This window comes from Prunus dulcis, chromosome 7, assembly GCF_902201215.1.
Source record: "Prunus dulcis chromosome 7, ALMONDv2, whole genome shotgun sequence".
NCBI lineage: Eukaryota > Viridiplantae > Streptophyta > Magnoliopsida > Rosales > Rosaceae > Prunus > Prunus dulcis.
Window position 1 is genome coordinate 6993521 of NC_047656.1, and position 23636 is coordinate 7017156.

The 23636-nt window shown below is 37.4% G+C and overlaps 1 protein-coding gene across 1 annotated transcript; it reads right to left on the minus strand.

Moving 5' to 3' along the window:
• Positions 1-18701: 18701 nt before the first annotated feature.
• Positions 18702-21840, minus strand: LOC117634426 (BTB/POZ domain and ankyrin repeat-containing protein NOOT2). The gene is made up of 2 exons (XM_034368533.1): positions 21061-21840; positions 18702-20194 (listed from the first exon to the last, which is right to left on the minus strand). Exons 1-2 carry the CDS (start codon positions 21556-21558, stop codon positions 19181-19183), a joined length of 1512 nt encoding a protein of 503 aa, XP_034224424.1. The 5' UTR covers positions 21559-21840; the 3' UTR covers positions 18702-19180.
• Positions 21841-23636: the final 1796 nt, after the last annotated feature.

The window sequence follows — 23636 nt, forward strand, 5'->3', positions numbered from 1 at the left end:
TTCGACCTTGGCTTGTTAACCACCTTGGCCATGACTTGATTTTGCCTACGGTCTGTTGGACTTTTGGCTAAACTGACTTAGCCTTCTCAACCTTTGATGCCCTCTCATCCACCACCTTTGTTGGCCGCCTAGACTCTACCCAGGAATTATTTGCCATGAAAAATTCTGGCAGATGAGCCTCCAACCCCAAGATTGTCTCATATGGGACTGTAACCACAACTGAGCAATTCATCCATTCTTAGTGCATTTTCATCTTTTAAGCCGTTGCTGCTTCTAGTAAGGCCACAACCTCAACCTTGGTTAGTTCCAACTCTTCCATCTGATGCTTTTCTAGAAGTTCGACCACTCGATTAAGTTGAGTTGGCCTCCATTTTTCCATCATTATTCCTTTACATAGATCTTGCCATTCGCCTTGCGATAGGTTGAAGTACTAGGATGACTAGTACGATCCAAATGATCTCTGGCCATCTCTTTGGACCATCTTCCATGCCCTATAAATGCCTTTGATTGGCTAATTTTGGCCTTTGCTGGTGTTCGATAATTTGATCACTTTAAAATGTGGTATTGCTATGTTGACCTTTTCTCTTACAACCACGTTTATCATTATTGCAGCACATTTAGTCGTGTTCCCACCTTTTCTTTCACTAGATAAAGGCCAATCTTTTAGGATGGTCACCTTAGGTTGTACTATATTTCAATCCTCCTATTCGTTCATGTTTTAGGTCTCATCTCCTTGGGTGGACTCATTTTCCCCAACCAATTGGAAGTTCTCAATAGGAAATTCAACTTGAGCATTTGACTCCAAGGCTGAATTGTCACTTATTTCCCAATCAATATTGGGGTTGATATCCATATGATTATTTTCCTCTTGTGGCTGAGAATCAGGATAAGGATGAGATTTTTCCACTCGGCTAGTTGGCCAAGTCGCAAGGAGATTCATCGGCTGATAGGAATAGTTCCATTGATATTGATCTCTCATGCAGTGTGTGTCATCTAGCATGCCAAAATATGTTTTTCCTCTTTTCAGCCAATGTGGCTTATGGAAGGAAGTTTTGGTCCTTTTTTTGGATACGTAGGCGTGTCGGATCTATACCATCACTATATGGGTTATGTAATAATATCCCATTGCTAACTACCCTATCAACTTGATCATTTATAGTAAAGTTGTAAAAGCCAACAGACGCACCCATTATAACAACCCTTAACAGGTTTTGTGCAATCTGATCTTAACCTATATATTGTTAGGCAAATTGCATTTTTCCTGGAAAAATGGTAGTAATATTAATAAATTCGAACATGGAGGGAAAAGAAACATAATAAAAATAAAAATAAAATGTATAATATTCAACGCAAAAGGTGAGAAAACGCATAACATAATACTTATAAGAAAGGAAACAGAAAAACGAACTTGAAGAAACTGAGTAGAGCGGTGAGAGAGATAGTGCTCAAGTGAACCAAGAGAAGAGCGGTAGCAGAAATAAGACTAAAGCCGTGGTAAAAAGGTGAGAACAACACCTTATATTTACAACCCCTCATCTTGGGTGTGGCTGGTTGGGCCCTGATACTGAAACCTAAAGCCCATCTCCAGCAAATAACAGAGGACCAGACTACCATCCATAATCTTGGATTGCAATGTCCCACTTCTACTACGCTCATCCTCATCTCGGGCCAGACTGATTGGATTATAACACCCCTTGTAATGAAACATAAATGAATATTTTATAATAAGATTTGTAATTTTACCCGGGCCATTTGAATTGTAGCTTTTGTTATAAAATGTCACCTTAAACAAAGAAAAACTGAAGCAATGCGTGCCATATATAGCTCGATTTCCTTTTTTTCCGTTCAAAATACTACATGTGCACATTGCTTCAATTACTTTTTTAAGAGTGACAATTTGCAGCAAAATGTCAAGTTTAGGGTGATATTTGTACAAAAAATTTCTTTTAGAAATGACTGAACACAAATAGATCTTTTGAGTTTGAGATGTGAAATGGGTCCGCCCATCAACGGAGGGAATACATTGTAGAAAATCATTGTTTATTAAAAGTGCTCCAATGGAACTTGTAATGTAAATCATTAGTAGCACATGACTAATGAGTTCCATAATTTTGATTGAATTAGTTGAATTATTGACTTTACTCTTGGTAATTTTCAATGTTTTAGGTGCATATGTCAAGTCAAGTAAGTATATCACAAATAGGTTATGGTTATATCTCGGTGGGAATTTATTCGAACCTTTCTTTAACTTCTTCAAAATCGAAGCTAGAAGGATGTTCACCGTGGCCCTCGTATCAATTTCAGCTTTGCTCACCATCACCCCATTAAAAAGAGAACATATATGTAAGGGCTTAAGGTGGATTGCCATTTTCTTGGCAGAATCTCATAAAACACGTTTTCTCGACCTATTTCATTCAGCCTTGACACAATTATTTGAGGTCGAGCCACCTCTACATTTAGAACTTCTCAAGTTACTTAGATTTTTTTTTTGGTTCGCTCATCTAAACCATTGACTAGACCTCTTCGAAGACATCACCGTCAATGGAATTAGGTTAGCCCGGCTAAGCTTTGAAAAACGACGGAAGTGTGACCACCATGGCATCAACCTCATCAATGTCCCTAAACTTCAACTTGGTCTTACCCACCTTCCAAGCACTTTCTAACTTGGCTAGCCTTTTCATATTCTCATGATCGTTCGGATGCTCCATAATTTCTTTTAGGGATTCTTCGAGGCACTCGCCATCACCATTCTCATCATTCCCATAGAGCACCTCATCCTCAACTGTGGTCTGCTTGAGATTTTCTTAGGCTTATTTAGCCTCTAATTTGGTCGTAGGTTCAAGCCCTTATTCTATCTCGTTGGTATTAAAATCACCATGAATTGGCATTTCTCTACCTTTAGCTCTTCATATTTCGTATAAGGATCACCCCTAACATATTCGACCATTTCTTGGTCCTCATTTTCTTTCCTTTCTACTACATCCATTACTGGTTAAACCACCTTGGCCATGACTAGATTTTGGCTAGGGGCGTTAAGACCTTTGGCTAAATAGACCTAGCCTTTTCAACTTTTGGTGGTCTCTCATCCACCACCTTTGTTGGTTGCCTGGACTTGACCTAGGAATTATTTGCCTTGAAAGCTTTAGTTAGATGAGCCTCCAACTCCAAGATTGGCTCTTTTGGTACCGTTACCATCATTCATCTATTCTCGGTGCATTTTCATCTTTTGCAGCTGTTGCTGCTTCTAGAGAGGCCACAACCTCAGCCTTGGTTAATTCCAATTCTATCATCTAAAACTTCTCTCGAAGTTCGACCACTCTCTCGCTAGGTTGACATTTTCTCTTCCAACCAAGTCTATCAATATTGTTACACATTGGGTCGTGCTCTAACCTTTTCTTTCACTAGATTGAGGCCATTATCTCTTAGTATTGTTGCCTTTGGTTGTACCATATTTCAATCATCCTCTTCAATCACCTTTTGGGTCTCATCTCCTTAGGTGGACTCATTTTCCTCACCCAATGAGAAGTTCTCAATCGGAAATTCAACCTGAGAATTTGACTCTAAGGTTGAATTCTCACATATTTCTCAATCAAGATTGGATTGAGATTCATACAATGATTTTCCTCTTGTGGCTGATAATCACGATAAGGTTGATGTATGGTTTTTATTTGGACCTTTATTGTATTTTGGCTCTTCTCTTAAAGTAACAAAATCATTGTAATATTAATTAGTTTCTAGTTAGAATTAGTGTGGGTTGAAGGGCTTCCAAGTCTCCTCGTTGTAGTTCAAAAGGTAAAATCATTTGCATTGTTCACATGGATTAATCCATACTTCACTTGGATTGATCCAAAGTTCATTCTTTCATGCAACATATTTCTCTAAGTTTGTTTTTAAAACCATTAATACATTCTATGGAATTATTAATCTACTCTGTGTCACCTCTGTGTTAGTATTTTATTCCTTGGTCAATCTTTTATTTCTCCACTTATTTTTGTCTGACCAAGCATGAGATTTTTATAGTATTTAAAAACTCTTTTCCTTAAAACTTTCACATTTGTTTAAAATAGCCATATCCTAAAAGACTTTGTCTGATTGGCTAAGTTAAACAAATATTTGTTAATATCTTTGAGCCATGGGCTATTTGTAACTTTGTGATTCCTCATCTCTATTCTTTTTTGACAGATCACTGAATGTGGTTTTGATTCAAAGACTCTTCTTTACATATATTATAATATTTTGGCCTAATATCACAAAACATCATTAAGGTTTACGAAACTATCAAATTGCATCATTAATATTATTTTTGTTCATTCGTGGTCCTCAAGCTGTGATCACAAATGGTCCATGTCGTTAGGTTCAGTCAAAAACTCAGTTAGTTAGCTAACATGGCTTATATATATCACAAAACATCCCTAAGATTCACGCACCTATCACAAATGGTCTCTACGATATTTTTTCGTTTTTTCATTTAAAATTCATAAAATTTTGGTTTTCTTTTTTTAAAAATATATATTGTATTTTAAATACACGTGACACTATATTTTTGAAGATGTGGGCTCCACATATATGCCACATCAACAAACTAATGAAGTTTTTTAAAAATAATTTAAAACTAAAAAAATTTAAAAATGAAAAAACCATTTATATAAGATTTTAACCTTGAGGACCATTTATGAACCCTAAACCCATGGTTTTTCCATTTTTAAGTTTTATGAATTTAAATAATTTTTTAAAAACTCCATTAGTTTGTTGATGTGACATATGTGGTGACAGGACCCAATCCCAATTCCACTTTGGAATTCGAACCAAGTTCTGTGCGTGTGCGACACCTGGCAACCGTCGGGCACAAACGACCATTTTACCCTTCTTGCTACAGTTACTATTAAAACCTTCTTTGGACTCCTGCCGAAAATTCGGCAGAGTCCCCCCTGTATTATGACCAAACCCAAAATCTTCCACCTGTTAAACAAGCAAATAACGTTTCACCAACTGCCAGAATAAACAACCAAACAATCACCAGTTCAAGTTCCCCACTAAAACTGGATATCAGAGCATTTTCTACTAATTTACAACATTTCAAGAACTTTTACAATAAAATCCTACGTTTCTTGGCGATGCGGAAGCTAAGAGTGGCCCGGTACTTCTACGGCCTGGGGGCGAAAAACAAGTTGAAAATGTGAGTGGACGAAAATAATGTTCTTAATTCAGTTTATCAACATATTAACCCCCGAAGTCAAAATAAATATGTATGTAAATCTAAAGTTCATCGGTATTCAAATATAAAGCATTTAAATTAACAGGTATATATATATATATATGTATGTATGCAGATATGAAACGGGCACGATTATCAAGAAAACTGATATAAAATTTCTGAAAACAATAATTTTATAAAAACACTGAAATTCCTTTAAAACTACCACCTAGATGTACCCCTGAAAGTCCGTCAATTCCCCTGGCAGGTCTCGGCGACACGCAGTCTGCCGAGCAGCAAACTGGTAGGATTCAGGGGACTATGGTCAGCCTGATCCGCCGGCAGGTCTCGATGACACCAAGTCAACTCGAGCCGCTCTGGCAAGATACAGGGGACCGTAGTCGGCCTGATCCGCAATTCTAGCAGGTCTCGGGGACACAGAGTCAGCCGAGCCGCAATCCTGGCAGGTCTCGGGACACCAAGTCTGCCGATTCGCAAATCCTGGCACTCACGGTCCGAGCGTCCCCGAAACTCGTGAGGCAATGTCAAGTGCACTGACAGAACTGTAAACAGACTGGATGTCTGTAGACATCGGTCCGTCTGAGGGTAATCACCAAATAAAAATGGGTACGTGGTGGTTTTAAAATAAATTATTTTTAGAAAAGTTTGATCAATAATTGAAATCTGGAATCATGCTACTATCTCCTCTGCCATAAGCCTCAAACTCTGTTTTCTATAACTTTTTAGCATGTGTAAGTAAGCAGCACAAAACTATGAAACTATTTCTGTACTAATCATGCTCGGAAACATAATAAAACTTATTCAAGATCAAATAATGAAATTTTATTTAGATAAACTCATTTATAAAAACTTATTTATCTAAAATCAATATAAAATCATTTAGGTAAACTTATTTATATAAATTATTTATATAACTCATTTATATAAAATCATTCATGAAGGGAAGTCCACTCACTGCTGGTCCGAGCTAGCTGGACCTTTTTGAAGGTCCCTCATGTGGCACAATCTGGCCTCTGGTGCCTGGCTAACCATGAATATTAAATTAATAAAACTACTCAATAAGAGAAGTAAATTAAACACCTTGCCCCCGGCTCCTAGAAATACGTGTACACATTTAAAAATTACTCCTATGCCCACTTTAGTCTTTCAGAAAATTGGAACGGTCTTGAAAGACCCGAAGTTTTACTGGGCGATAAACTGCCAGACCGGCCGATCCGGGACCCCGTGGGGTCCACGATCTTCGATGGCCAATCTGGGCCTCTCTAAAGGTTTCTCACAGAGAAGGAACCATGTTCTGTGAATTTGGTCCGAAACGGACGGTCGGATTAGCCAAAATCACGTTATCACTTAAAATCCAAACCCTAGACCCAGGGTTCGCGATTTCGGAGTATCCGGGACTCTGATTCGTAATCCGTCGAATCCTACACGATCCTGAAATCATGTAGTACGACATATCCAAAATTGAGTGCGATCCAACGACTTGACGACACTGCACCCAAGGATCGCATAATCTGGAAAATCCGTTCAGGGCTCAAACGGACTCCGAATCGAGATCCGCAAAATCCTACGCTCTCATGGAAACACGACGATCACAAAACTTCACAGAATCACTTCACTACCCACACCCACGCACCGCCACACGCGTGGGCAGTTTGGGTGTCCAAAGCGATACCGGGTGGTCGGAAAATCTAGGAACCAAGACTCCAAACTCCTATCCTAGGTAAAACACCTCATTTGGAGTCACTTTTGTTCTTGGACATACCCCAAAAAGTGGCCGCAAATGGCCGATCAGCGCGGCCGAATTTTGGCCGATTTTCAAGTTGAAAATCGAGTGATCTACAGCAAAAATTGATCGAAACCCAGCCAACCATCAGTTAGAGCATGAAAAATAGCTGAGAATCCATACCTTACTCGAACGATTTGGTTGAGAAACGAAGGAGATCGAAGAGCTTGAAGTTTCGACTGGAAACCGGCGGTTTTCTCCAATTTTCGGCGAGCTCCGACATGGCAAGGGAGGCGACGGGTCGTGGCGTGACGGCGAGGGTGTGCCGGTTCCTTTGGTACCTGCGGCGGAGATCAAGCCAGCCTGTGGTGGCTGGGGTAGCGAAGAGAAGGGACGGAGGTCGTGGCTGGTCGCGCGCGGGAGAGAGAGAAAGAGAGAGAGAGAGGGAGGAGAGAAAAACTGACGGGGGAGAGAGAGAGAGAGAGAGAGAAGGGGATAAAAATCTGACTTTTGTCTAAATTACCGTTTTGCCCTTCGCGGTAATTTGACCATATTTTCTTTGTTACAACTCCGATTCGGGTCTACTCCGTGTCTACGGACTCGTTTCAGCGTGCTCTACGCAACGGCGTAAGCGGAATTGCCAAAATCCTTCTCGATCAAAAAGTCAACTTTTTCCCTATTAAATAATGCGAGGGCAAAATTGTCTTTTTGAGTAGAATAAATTAATCCTAATGTTTAGATATTTTGTTACTTTTTAGATATTTAGTTTTGGGTTATTACATGTGGAGTCCACATCTCCAATAATAGAGTGTCACGCGTATTTAAAATACAATATATATTTTTAAATAATTTAAAATTCATAAAATAATACACATCTCCAAAATTTTATGAATTTTAAATTTAAAAATTTCGTAGGGGCCATTTGTGGTAAGTGCGTGAATCTCAAGGATATTTTGTGATATATATATATATATATATATATTTATATATATATATATGCCACGTCAGTAAACTAACAGAGTTTTTGACAGAACCTAACGACCGAGACCATTTGTGATCACACATACTAACCTTAAGGACCACGACTGACCAATATTATGGATGCAAACCAATAGTTTCGTAAACCTTATGGACGTTTTGTGATATTAGACCTAATATTTTTAACCATGTTGTTGTCTGCCAACCTTCTATTCTTTCTTTTGGTTAAAATATTTCAAACAACATGTGTTCTATTTTTAATAACCCATTTGTTTCCTCCAAAGCATCTTATCCTTCTTTGTTTTCTTTTTTGCTTTGCTAGAGACATGGGCTATTGGTTTTATGGCTTATTTTATTTCATCTTTATTAAAAGCATGTAAGAAAACATTCTTCACTTACTTTTTCAAAAGCATGCAGCTTCTTAATTCCAACCCATCAAAACAATATTGGCTTATTTTATTCCATCTTTCTAAAAGCCTTGGTGTTGTGTCAGTGCATTTGGTTCCTAAAAGAAATTAAAAACTCATTTCTCTTCCTTTGTGTTTCCTGTGGCCGGTCTTTCAAAACATTGGGATGTTGTCTTGGAAACAAAATGTTTCAAAGAATCTATACATCCTTCACTACTACATTTTACACTTTGCGCGACGAATCTAATTTCGTCGCGCAAAATACATTGTAGTCGCACAAATTTTAACGCGACAAAAACTTCGTCGCGCAAAGATCGTGAAGAAAGACTTTGCGCGACCAAGTTTTTTCATTGGTCGCGCAAAGTGACTTTGCGCAACGAAAAAATATTGGTCGCGCAAAGTACTTTGTGCGACGAAAAAATATTGGTCCCGCAAAACTTTGCGCGACGAAAAACATTGGTCGCGCAAAGGTTTGAGCGACGAAAAATATTCGTCGCGCAAAGTTTTGCGCGACAAAAAACATTGGTCGTGCAAAGTCTCAAAAAAATTTAAAAAATAAAAAATTCCCGCTTTCCATTTTTGGTACCCGCCCACATTTTTAGAGTTTTGCGCGACGAACACTAACGTCGCGCAAATATTTGCGCGACGAAATATTTTTTTGTGTTTTAAATTTTTTAATTAAAATAAACTAATTTTTACTTTTTATTATTATTTCTTTAATATTAATTTATTCAAAATTTTTACTTTTTAAATATAATTTAATTGTATGATTTTTTTTAAAATCACTTTAATTTAAATTGATATTAATTTAATTATAGTAATTTTTTCAAATTTTTACTTTTTAAATTTAATTTAATTGTAAGATTTTTCTTAATTACTTTAATTTAAATTGACATATTCAAAATAAAATTACATATGAAAAATAGTGATCAAATTATCCAATAAATATTTATATATATATAATATTCAAAATGTACACATGAATTAACAAAATAAAATCCTAATACAAGCATATTGTGGTGGTAGTGGTGGATAATATGTTTTGATAGCTTCCTAATCCTCAACTTTAGCCATCAAAGTCTCAATGATTACCTACAAAAAAAAACAAATATGGTCAAATAACAACAACAACAAAAAAAAAGAATGTATAATCTCCCCTAAAATTGTTATACCACAAATCCAACCCAAACTCCAATCTCTCCCCTTTACTCAACCCCAAACCCCACACAAACTCAAAACTAACTCAAAAAACACATATTAATGAAAAAAATTTAAAATTTGGAGAGAATATACCTTTTGGCAAGATTGAGAGTGAGAGAGAATGAGAGGGAGAAGTGAGAGAATTAGATAAGATAGTGATAGAGAGATGAGAGAGTGAGAGATAGTGAAAAGATAGATGAGAGAGTGAGTGAGAGTGAGTGAGAGTGAGAGATAGTGAAGAGAGAGATGAGAGATTAAGTGAGAGGAGTGAGTGTGAGAGAAAGGGTGGGATTTGGGGAGAGGGAAAGAGAGAGGAGAGGTAAGAGTAGAGAAAGAAATTGAGAAAATGGTGGAGGAGTTATTTCGGTTTTTAAAAACCGTATCACTTTGCGCGACGAAACATATTGGTCTCGCAAAGTTTTGCGCGACGAATATATAAATATTGGTCGCGCAAAGTCTAAAAATTCTTTTTTGAAAAAAAAAAATTCCCGCATCCCATTTTTGGTATAAAGCATTTAAATTAACAGGTATATATATATATATATGTATGTATGCAGATATGAAACGGGCACGATTATCAAGAAAACTGATATAAAATTTCTGAAAACAATAATTTTATAAAAACACTGAAATTCCTTTAAAACTACCACCTAGATGTACCCCTGAAAGTCCGTCAATTCCCCTGGCAGGTCTCGGCGACACGCAGTCTGCCGAGCAGCAAACTGGTAGGATTCAGGGGACTATGGTCAGCCTGATCCGCCGGCAGGTCTCGATGACACCAAGTCAACTCGAGCCGCTCTGGCAAGATACAGGGGACCGTAGTCGGCCTGATCCGCAATTCTAGCAGGTCTCGGGGACACAGAGTCAGCCGAGCCGCAATCCTGGCAGGTCTCGGGACACCAAGTCTGCCGATTCGCAATCCTGGCACTCACGGTCCGAGCGTCCCCGAAACTCGTGAGGCAATGTCAAGTGCACTGACAGAACTGTAAACAGACTGGATGTCTGTAGACATCGGTCCGTCTGAGGGTAATCACCAAATAAAAATGGGTACGTGGTGGTTTTAAAATAAATTATTTTTAGAAAAGTTTGATCAATAATTGAAATCTGGAATCATGCTACTATCTCCTCTGCCATAAGCCTCAAACTCTGTTTTCTATAACTTTTTAGCATGTGTAAGTAAGCAGCACAAAACTATGAAACTATTTCTGTACTAATCATGCTCGGAAACATAATAAAACTTATTCAAGATCAAATAATGAAATTTTATTTAGATAAACTCATTTATAAAAACTTATTTATCTAAAATCAATTTCATTTAGGATATAAAATCAATGAAAAGTCCAAAGCTAACCTTTTTGAAGGTCCCTCATGTATGGTTTAACCATGATTAATAAAACTATTTAAATTAAACAAGAAATACGTGATTAATGCCCACTTTAGTCTTTCAGAAAATTGGAATAAACTGGGCGATAAACTATACTATCTTCGATCAATCTTCTCTCTACCAGAATTTGGTTCGGATTATGTTATACTTAAAATCCAAATAGAAATTTCGGAGTAACTCTGATTCGTAACGAATCCTAACGATCCTGAAATCAAGTACGAATATATTATGCGATCCAACGACTTACACACCCAAGGATCGCATAATCTGGAAAACAGGGCTCAAACGGACGAACGAGACAAAATCCTACTCATGGAAACACGACGATCTTATCACTTCACTAACCGACTTGATACCGGGTGGTCGGAAAATCTACTCCAAATATCCTTAAAACACCTCAGAGTCACTTTTGTTCTTGGACATACCCCAAAAAGTGGCCGCAAATGGCCGATCAGCGCGGCCGAATTTTCGATTTTCAAGTTGAAAATCGAGTGATCTACAGCAAAAATTGATCGAAACCCAGCCAACCATCAGTTAGAGCATGAAAAATAGCTGAGAATCCATACCTTAAACGATTTGGTTGAGAAACGAAGGAGATCGAAGAGCTTGAAGTTTCGACTGGAAACCGGCGGTTTTCTCCAATTTTCGGCGAGCTCCGACATGGCAAGGGAGGCGACGGGTCGTGGCGTGACGGCGAGGGTGTGCCGGTTCCTTTGGTACCTGCGGCGGAGATCAAGCCAGCCTGTGGTGGCTGGGGTAGCGAAGAGAAGGGACGGAGGTCGTGGCTGGTCGCGCGCGGGAGAGAGAGAAAGAGAGAGAGAGAGGGAGGAGAGAAAAACTGACGGGGGAGAGAGAGAGAGAGAGAGAGAAGGGGATAAAAATCTGACTTTTGTCTAAATTACCGTTTTGCCCTTCGCGGTAATTTGACCATATTTTCTTTGTTACAACTCCGATTCGGGTCTACTCCGTGTCTACGGACTCGTTTCAGCGTGCTCTACGCAACGGCGTAAGCGGAATTGCCAAAATCCTTCTCGATCAAAAAGTCAACTTTTTCCCTATTAAATAATGCGAGGGCAAAATTGTCTTTTTGAGTAGAATAAATTAATCCTAATGTTTAGATATTTTGTTACTTTTTAGATATTTAGTTTTGGGTTATTACATGTGGAGTCCACATCTCCAATAATAGAGTGTCACGCGTATTTAAAATACAATATATATTTTTAAATAATTTAAAATTCATAAAATAATACACATCTCCAAAATTTTATGAATTTTAAATTTAAAAATTTCGTAGGGGCCATTTGTGGTAAGTGCGTGAATCTCAAGGATATTTTGTGATATATATATATATATATATATATTTATATATATATATATGCCACGTCAGTAAACTAACAGAGTTTTTGACAGAACCTAACGACCGAGACCATTTGTGATCACACATACTAACCTTAAGGACCACGACTGACCAATATTATGGATGCAAACCAATAGTTTCGTAAACCTTATGGACGTTTTGTGATATTAGACCTAATATTTTTAACCATGTTGTTGTCTGCCAACCTTCTATTCTTTCTTTTGGTTAAAATATTTCAAACAACATGTGTTCTATTTTTAATAACCCATTTGTTTCCTCCAAAGCATCTTATCCTTCTTTGTTTTCTTTTTTGCTTTGCTAGAGACATGGGCTATTGGTTTTATGGCTTATTTTATTTCATCTTTATTAAAAGCATGTAAGAAAACATTCTTCACTTACTTTTTCAAAAGCATGCAGCTTCTTAATTCCAACCCATCAAAACAATATTGGTGCTTGGTGTTGTGTCAGTGCATTTGGTTCCTAAAAAAAATTAAAAACTCATTTCTCTTCCTTTGTGTTTCCTGTGGCCGGTCTTTCAAAACATTGGGATGTTGTCTTGAAAACAAAATGTTTCAAAGAATCTATATATTCTTAATTGGCTGGCGTTTTTCAAAGGAACTCATTTTATTTTTTAGAAAACTTTTATGCATCTCACTTTCTACTTGCCCAACAGAATCATTTCAAAGGTTTGAAAAAACTTCTTATGTGCCTCTGAGCATTCAAGAACTCATTTACTGGTTCAGCCACTCTTGAACACTTGAGGGCTATGTGGATGATTGCAGACACATAAATACTTCCCCAAGTTGATTTATACTCTTTACCGCTAAATGTTTTTCATTGCTTGAGTTCGTTATTACTTGTTCAGCTAGTATATGTTACTTGTGAGCATATGATTGATTGTATACATGTAGCTTTCTCCAAGTAAACATTTACAAGATTTCAGCTGAACATTTGTTTTGTTTCATCGTTGTTGTTTTGATTTAAACTATATGCTTCAAGCTCACTACTTCTAGTTTAATCATCACAACACTTAGGTTTCATTTGTCTAGCTCAATCTTACTTTGTGATTGACATAGATGAATCAGTGAAACCACAACTCACTTCATACATCAAACTATATGGAACTTGAGCTTGATCTCTTGATAGGATTTGCTGCTAAGAGATAAAGAAAAGGTGCCTGCTTAAAGGTTGGATTGTAGCTACCTATATGTGATAGATGAGCTAAGTCTTCTTTCGTTTTTCTTGTATTTCTTAATTGAGTAGATTGGATCTCTCCTGGCTTGGTGCCCCCAGTTTTTCTCCTTGTTGGATTTTTTGGGTCAACAATTCTCGTGTGTTATTTACATTCCATTGTTACTAGTTTTAATTTATTAACCACAAAATTGTTTGTGTTTATGCTTGTGTGCCTTTAAAGAACTTAATTTTTAAAAAGGTAGGTTATTGTCCTATAGCATACTTCACCCCACCCTCAGTAGGCTTCTAGAGCTTAGGGCCTAGTTTTATGGTTGAGATTTTTCCCCTAGGCTAGTTGGCCAAGTCGCAAGGAGATTCATCGGCTGATAGGAATAGTTTCATTGATATTGATCCCTCATATAGTGTGTCCCACCGAGCATGTCAAAATATGTTTTTCTCTTTTCAGCCAATATATGGCTTATGGAAGGAAATTTTGGTCCTTTTTTTGGATGCGTAGGCTTATTAGATCTATACCATCACCATCTAGATTTTCGAATAATTTCCCATTGTGGGCTACCCTATCATCTTGATCATTTATAGTAAAGTTGTAAAAGCCAAAAGACGCATCCATTACAACAACCCTTAACGGGTTTTGTACAATATGATCTTGAATACGACCTACAAATTGTTGGGCAAATTGCATTTTTCCTGGTAAAAAGGTAGTACCATTCATAAATTCCAACATGGAGGGAAAATTTTAAAAATGACGAAAATAAAGCATGATATTCAAAGAGGAGGGGAAGTGTGCTCACCTTTGTATTGAGCTAGAATTGACCAAGCCACTTGATGCTTTTGTCCAAATCAATCAAACCTGGTATAATATTGAATACAAACACTTGCATGATATTTATTACTTTTGTGGTTGTTATGGGCACAAGAAAGAGAACTATGAGATAAAAGTCCATGATCTTGCTTAGATGGCTCCAAGTGATGTAGCTGGTGCAAACACAGATGGTGCAAACGGGGTTATGAAAGGGTTGAAGGGGCCTTGGATGAATGTGCAAGCTCGAAGAAAATCCAAGTTTATTGCTAATGAAAATGGTAACAAGGGTTCTAGAAGTAAGAGCCAATGGTCTAAGTTTGAAGCTTTGCAAAAAATGAGGGAGACTCTTGGTTTGGAGGAAGGCTTGGATGGTGGAAGTAGTGCTCTGTTAATGTTCAGTCTGGCTCATATAGGAGGGATATTAATAGGAGCAAGAAATTTTAGACTAAACGCCTTAAAAAGAGAGTTAAATTACTCTTTTAGGGCGTGCAATTTATGCCCTAAAAAGTGTTTTACGGCATACTATGCACACCGTAAATTCTGTTGGGCATTTCACAGCGTGCTTTATGTGCCTTGAATGTTTTACGGTTTGGGCCTATCGTGGCACACCTCTATGTGCCGTAAATAATAATTTAAACTCCAGACTTTTAAACTCCATTCAAATTTGGATGTGTTCAATCATGACTTTGAAAGGCAAAAGTTTGGGTGTATTAAAAAACTCATTGATTTTAAAAGAAATACAAAAAGTGGTGGATTTCATTTGATTTTAGACTAATATTAGGCCATGACAAATCTTTGCTTCCCCCTAAAGATTTTGATAGATATATTATTTAGTGTCGTTCCGAACTCTTAATTGACTACCGGCATGCTCAACGGCCTAGGAGTGATTGCCCGACAGCCATAAGACCTGACCGCTATCAGACTGAGGAGTAGATTTCTTTCATTTATTGTCTAGAAATGATTTCACCTCCTCTACTACCACCATCTTGTCAGGCTATCACAACCGCCGCCACTACCTCCACCACCCATGCCACCGCCACCGCCACCCCTACTACCAACCCTACCGTCATTTCCATCCCCACCACTATTGCCACCACATCCATCGTCGCTGCCACCTCCACAACCACGACCACCACCCTCAACATCATGACCACCACTACAACTACCACCAACGTCGCTGCCCACAGCACCCCACCACCACCACCACTACCATTGTTGCTACCGACATTTTTTTTATTCTTATATAATTGCATTATTGGTGTCACAAATTTTTTATTTTTTTTAGTACTATAAACTCCATTAAAATCAATAATAAAAGTCTAACAAACTCAATTAATATATATGCATGAATTCAGTCAAAATCCATGTACAGTTTGTGAAATTTAGTCAAACTCAATTAAATTCAATTAAACTCCATCAACTTTATAACTCATCTAAAATCTTAATTGAATACACCACATAAGAGTGTTTCTTTCGACATAAAAGAACACAAAAAATTTCCAATGTTTAACATGTTTTTTTTAAAATAGTTCAATGCCTCTCTCTCTCTCTCTCTCTCTCTCTCTCTCTCTCTCTCCTTTTTTTTTTTGTTTTTGCAAACAGGATTTTAGTGAAAGCATGTGTTTGGGCATGGTCGGAATGGCCTAGTCAGACCCAAGATCCCGACAATTAAATTAACAAAGGGGCCTAAGTTATGCTCGAGCGGTCCCAAAATACCTTTGGGCCCCAAGCTATGTTCAAATGTCCCTAATTAATAAAGGTTGGCTACAAGCCGAAAATTATAAATGCGGCCAAATACCTAAATTTTTTTTAACACATGAAATGCGGCCGATCTTATGAAATGTGGCCGAACATGTAAAATTGGTGGAGCATATGAAAACGGCCGATCGCCTAAAATGACCGAGCACATAGCAGAACCTTTAAATACGACTGAATGCATAAAATTTAAATGAGGAGAGATAATCCGTTTAAGGATTTTCACACATGTTACAATGCACATATATAAGGGATTATGCTAACATGATGGGTCAACTGAAGTTATTATGGAAGAGCTCAAAATGGAATGAAAATCAAATCAACATTATTATTTAGATTAAACCACAAGCATGAATCAAGGGGATTGAATGCATTTTGGGTCAACCAAGACAATTTAAGCAATCAACTAGAATTAATTATATTTATCAACAAGGAAATTATGACTTATTTGAATGCTAATTGAGATGCACCAAAACTCTTATACATACCAAGTTTTTAGAAGAGAGAAAGATCCCCTACACAACACACAACTTGTCATTTTACATTTGTTTCATTTTTTACCCTAGGAGTAATGCAATGTTACTCATAGTCTAGTTCTTATTTTTCCACCTTAGTTCCCGTAGATTTTAATTATGCCTTTACATTCTTGTTCTTGTTTTTCAATTTCATTTCAATTCAAGTCTCAGTTTACCCTTCATCGCTTTTATTAATTTAGTTTACTTTTCTCACTTTAATTTATGTACTCATATTTTAATTATTTATTTTATGTAATTTACATTACATATTTATCTTTAAATTATTTAATTTATGCATTTTACTTTGCGCACTTGTCTTTAAATTATTTAATTTATGCACTTTACTTTCCGCACTTTATTTACTCGTCTGGAATGTTGCATGATTATATACAGAACAATTTTATGTACTCTTTCTTTATCTTCGACAAGATAATTTTGTCATGCTTAAGTTTCTAGAGAAATGTTAATGCCTAATTGGCAGATTCACTTTTTGTTGTTCTTATTAGTTCTTTTTCTTTTGGCAAACAAAAGAATGAAGGAAAACGATAGTCACCTTCCCGAGAAAGCTTCTCACACTTCCACAAATTTTTTATAAAGATAATATTGATCATCTATGGATGGTGGAAATTAATTAGTTGCAGAGAAGTGCAAGAAGTTTTTGGGATTGCCAACGATGCAATGATTTCAAAAGACAATATCTATTAAGAACGTTTCCAATCTCGGAAAATTGAAACCTTCCTTGCATGTTAAACGTACAATTTGAGCCCTATATCTGCATCATATAAATGTTCTTCATTTTGATATCATCTGAATATGCATGGGGGATTTTTTATTATATAATAATGGTTAACTGCTGCTTGCTACGTATCTGGAGGCCAACAAAACCAAGAATATTATTAGGACTTCAACAAGAAACCATAATCAGCCTAAGAGATATACATTTACCTGGAGGCTAACAAAACCAAGAATATAGTTCATCAGCTAGAGTCAAATCAGCAATAAGAAACTGAGATATCCGATTTCGGCAAGGGAACATTCATCATTATAAAAAATATAAAAATTCATTGTATTGCAATGAAATCGACCATTAAATGTATTTTTGTTATCTGAATTATGTATACGTCTCGACACCAAAATCTTGAATTCATATACCTTGCATAAAATGGTATAATCAAGCAGGAAGCTAATTAACTGATGAGTTGGTTGATGATCCTCATGAGTAAATGCATTTATCAATGAAATTGAGATGAAAGGACGTCCAGAATGCTTTATACTAAACACCACTTGTGCCTGAAGAAATCATGAAACCTTCAAAGATCCATAAAGCAAATTTTAAAATGGATTAATGCATGTTTTCTCTTCTTTATTGCACTTACCAAATTGATTGGCATAGATTACTGAGTCAATTAAATTAAGGAAACCCTCTTTATTATAGTTTTTTCCTTTAGTTCGAAGCTGTATGTGAAGGAAAAAAAAATGAAAAAAGAATCATATACATGCAGGAGATTAGAGAGAGTAGAGTAGCTAATTAATTAAGAGATCTACATCTACAATAGACCACTGACCACCATACATACCCCGTAGGCCTGGACAAAAAAAAAAGTACATTTAAAAAAACTAGGGTTTTATCTGTAAGCTTGTGGAAGCGTTCTGGATACTATATAAGAGGGCCCGATAAGGTACACTACTGGGAGACGCACAAAAAAAACAACCCAATAGTTTCTAGTCTGTAGGGTGCTGTCTGTCACACTCAATTGTTGCATTCATGCAAGACAACCACTAAATTTGTCCATAGCCTAGAGTTCTCGTACGTCCCTTTGAAAAAATAATTAGCCAAAATTACAGCCAATGAAGACTTTCTTCAGACAGATTATTGCACTTGTATGAAAAGTAATAAGAAAATGGGGGAAGAGACAGCTCATTTCCCTATAATTCCCTGTGTGAAAGTACCCATGGTCCAAACAAAGCCTTACACATTAAAATTGGAGCAAGACACCCCTACCATAAGATTCCCATAACCTTATTCTAATCAGGATTTAAGTTGAAAATTCCCATAAAAAGAAGTTAAAAATTATTATGTCAATCATTAAATCAGATATGAACATTTTTTTATATATGGGATTTAAGAAAATAATATAAAATAATGTGAATATAATATGTATAGAGGGATGATGAGAGGTGGGTGGGGGACAAGAAAATATGAGGACCATAATAAATACGCGATGAAATTAGATAGATCAATAAATACAAAGGAGATGACAGGCCAAGGGGTTGAAAAGATTGACCTGCGTCTCTCCCCAGTCTCCCTCCAATCTCCATCGATCCATCATGCATTAGCAAAAATCTCACCTTCTCCATTTGTGTCATCAACATTCAACCCCATAGCTCCAATTTCATACGACGAACGATCGACGAAAGCCTACAAGAAAAGATCAGAAGCAACCACAGAGAAGCAGAGAAAAAACAAAGAAACAAAAACAGATGATCCAGTAATCTCCATAGATACAAGATTTCATGAAATTTTTTATGATCTTTTTTTCTGCTTCATGACCATCCAAGTGAATGCATCTCTTTAGAAAAAAGAAGATATATAAATAATAATATTATAACTGATCGTGAAGATTCTTAGCAAAATAATATAATAAAATAGCTAGTAGTCATGAGAGTGGTGGTACATTGTTGCTGGGTCACAGCCACCTTGTGCCCTATGGCTACTATGGCTCCCATGATGATCATGATCTTGATGATCATGACCGTCCATATTTCTAGACCCCATTTGAGTTGCTCCAAGATTGAGATACACCAATCTAGAATCCAAGTTTAGGTTGCCAATGTTGCCGCTGTTGCTGCCGCTACTATGGTGATCGTCGTTGATAGGCGGGTAAATCGCGGTCGAATTAGAAGAATTGGGAGCGTTGTTTGCATTGTTGTTGCCTTCTTCGCGGGAAAGAACAAGAGCAGCCGATTGAACAAGCTCCAGGCAGAGCCTGAGCTTGTTTGGTTCAATGTGGGTAAGTCCCGGAACAGCCCCTTTGAAGAGAAAATCTGAAGTTAGGGTTCTTAGTACGTCGAGGGGAGTAACCCCGTCGACGGTCCGGACATTTGGGTCGGCGTGGTGGTCGAGCAGGACGGCCACCATGTCAGGCGACACCATTTCGGATGCAATGTGAAGTGGGGTTTTGCCAGCTGGCCCTGCCGGGTAGTTAACATCTGCTGCTCCAAGTTCTAGTAATGCTTTGACCACCTCTCGGCTACAATTTTCGACCGCATAGTGTAATGCCAATGCCTCGTCGAGATTTAGGCCTTCGCCCATTACCATGAGCTTGACGAGTTCGACATCCGATGAGTCCAATGCCCGCCTCATCCTGCGGATTTTCTGGTCTTCGAGATCGGCTGCTGCCCCGAGGTCGTGGTGGTGATGGTGGTGGTGGTGATGAGGCATCATTGAGCGGCGGGCGAGGGAGGATTTGAGACGAAGCTCTTCGATTTTGGCCACGACATCGATCGGGAGGTGCTTGGCCAGGACTTCCGGTGGGAGGCCCGATTTGGCAACAAGGTGAGAGCAAGTTGTCCAGAGTTGATGCATGTCTTGTTTTCTTGAAGCTAAGAGGACTTTCATCACATCATCAATTGAGGCCTTTTCCACCATGCTTGCCAATTGCTTCTGTGAGGACATAAGAAGGAAAAAAAAAGGGACATGTATAGATGAGAAGTGTAGTTGGAATTCCATTAGTGAGATGGAGGCACTTTTGGGATGTTTTTGTTTATTAATAATAAGATTTGTATTGATAAAAGTGATGGGATGTTTTTGTGCTAAAATTGTGTGTGGGGGAGCTATAGGAGTCCTTTTCTTGAATTTTGTATTCCTTTCCAGTTAAACCAAATAAGATTTGTGGTGTTTTACTGTGGAAGACAAGACTGGATATCAAGATCTAAATTTAGAAAGTCAGGGATGTGCAATTAAAAGATAGAAAGAAAAAAAGACCAAATTCAAGAAACTTGCGAAGTGGTACATGAAATCAAGGAAAACATGTATTCTTTCCTCTACTAAGGAAGTTCAATACAACCTTCACTAAGGAGGAGGAGGAGGAGGAAGAAAAAGAAGAAGAAAATGAGGAGGAGGGGAGGAGACAGCCCTCTTGAGGTATAAATATAATTAAGCACACCATAAAAGGGATTATTGCAACTACTGTGGTTAATCAAAATAAAATAATTAGACAATGCTACTCCTAAAAAGAGGAAATAAAAAGAGATATCGGGAGGGAAAATAGTTTGAGATTGGACAGAAAAACATCCCAAGTTCATCATAAACACCAATAGTTTGGAGAACAAAGAACAAATGAAGTGATGAAAGAGAGAGAAAAAAAAAACCCAGTATCAACAAAAGAAAGAGAAACACCAAATCAAAACCAAGGAATTGTAGAAATTCCCAAAACCCACAACATAAGACAGAACAACACACACAAAAACCAAGAAAGAGAGCAGAGAAAGAGAGAGAGAGTGATTAGACACACACAAAACACACAGTACCTGAGTGAGCAATGCAAGTTGTTCAACACCAAAGGATCTAGCGGCAGCAAGAGTGTCAAGAGCAAGATCAACGGCGGAGGTGCAATGCGTGTGCCAGCACCCTCTCTCTCCACAATTAGGCCTTGGCTCATGTTTCTGAGGCACTATCGAGACTTGTCCACTGTACAAGAACTGCAACAGCAACAAGAACACCTCGTACCCCACCGAGTTCACCGGTATCACCTGCTGCTGCTGCTGAGAATTGCCCCCGCGGTGCAACGAGGACGACGTGCCACCAGGGCTCATCCTCGACCCGGATATCGGGTCGAGCCCCGAAGGCGGGTCCGGCCCACAAAAGAATTTGCGGAAGAAGAGGCTCCGGGCAGCTAGGATGCACCTGTGGGCATGGACTAGACGACCCTCCACGCTGAAGGTGACGTCACTGAAGGCTTGGCCATTGATGAGCAGATTTAGGTAGTCTAGGGACAGAGATCTTAGAGACTCTTCAAGGCTGCTCATGATGCTTTCGTTCTGGATATGATGGTAAGAGCAATTTTTTAGGGTTGGGAGAGAGAGATAGAAATTGAGAGCTGGAGAGAGGAGCTAAAACAGTAATGGGTTCATGTTTGTTTTCTGTAATTCTTACTTTTTGGGGGGATTGATTGGTTTAGCTGTTGAAGGATGAGGAAGAAGAAGAGGAAATCTCTCCACTGTTATTGTTTTTTGACAGATTCTTTTGTCTCAATGGAGTGATATTGTGTGTGTGTTGGTAGATATTTTGTGAGAGAGAGAGAGAGAGAGAGAGAGAGAGAGAGAGAGAGAGCAAATTGGGTGGCTGTTCTGGGCGGCTGAGGTATTTAAAAAAAAATCTAAAAAGAAATAAAATAATTGATTAGTTAAAAAATTGATGGGAAAGGGGAGAAAATGATGGGAGGGGGTCAGGGGTAGAGGGGAATTCAAGAATAGAAAATTAACAAAAGGTTTTATTTTATTTAATTAATAATATTATTATTATTTGGCTGAATATTATATCATTAATATTCATGATTAGCCCCGTGTTTTACTATCAACAACCCTAAGTTAACAGTAATTACCTCATTATAGAAATAAGTTGTCAGAAAAACAAGTTTAAAATTTTCACCCTTTTATGGAAGTGGGGGATATTGGATATTAGGACATCATTTTTTTTCTGATTTCTGTTGACTGCTCTTAGACTAACGACTAATGTGGCCTGAACCACTTTTAGCCTCTATGTATCTCTAGATGCCTGTATTTCTTTAACTTTTCTCAATCATGGGGCAAGGTTTAGACTGCAATTAATACATGCTAATTATTTCTCTTTAATTGTATGCTTGGCTTTTCATGCCCTACTTAAGCTTATAGCATGTGAACTGTAAGGTGTGATAAAATGGATCCGAGCCTCTATATTTATTCGCATTTTACAATATTTATCTCTGACCCTCTTTCATATTAATTATTATAATAAAACCTTTACAAATTGGATGTGTTTTATTTTGCGACTTCTACTTTATTTTATTATTTTTTTTTTTTTTTGTTTCTTTTCTTTTGTCCTAAGGAAAGAGAAAATGTGGGGAGGGGAGACTTTGTGTAGCCATTCTAGCAGTTTGCACTACCTTTCCATCTGTCCATTCAACAGATGTGATTTAGATCCATGATCCATCATCCCATAAGAACCTCAAGAACTAAAGAAGTTAAAAAAAACAGAATTGAAATTATTCCATTGTGACTATGCTTCTGTTGTAATGTAAAAAAATAATAATTATTGTTATTATTTCGGTTCCTCCACTGTCTGGAATTCCACCAAATATAAAATATTGAAAATAATGATGAAAAGAAAGTAATCATATTGATAGTTTCATTAGTACGTAGAATGATTATTTAGTTAATGACATTCAGTCTTTACTTTTTTTAGAGGAATTTTCAAGTTCAAATTTCGTATATGACAGTTGTTTCATTATAAAAAAATAAACATATTTTTAATAATATAGAAAGAAACAAAGTATCATATCCAACCAAAAAAGGACTAAAATGGTAGAAGTTTTGCATATACATACGGTGAAACTTAAACTATGAATTTCTCTGTATGTCCATTTCTGTCAAGAAAATTTATTTGCTAAATATACTCACATGGCACAAGTGGTTCATTAGTTCCTTACATGTAAGCGAGACATGCACTAAAAGACTACACCTAACTTACCCATCAATCTGTCCAAATCCTTTAGTAATGTGATACAATTGACCATTACTTCTTTTCTCGATCTTTAGTCGTTTTTCCTCAAAACTCATTGTCCAAATTTCTAGGTAGACATTATCTTGGACTATGTATACTTATGGTTGTGTTGCAATGCAATTCACACCATCCGACCGAATTGTTTTCATATCATGTTAGAATGTGAGCATATAATTCTAAATCAATATTGAGGACTCAAAATTTTTAAGTTCTTAAATTGAACTTTCATTCTTCAATGTGGGATACTCTCAACACTGACATCACAACAATTTCTCAATTTCGATCAACTTAACTCTAACTGTTGGTTCCAAATTTAATGTTGTGAATTTGTGATGGTGTTTATAAC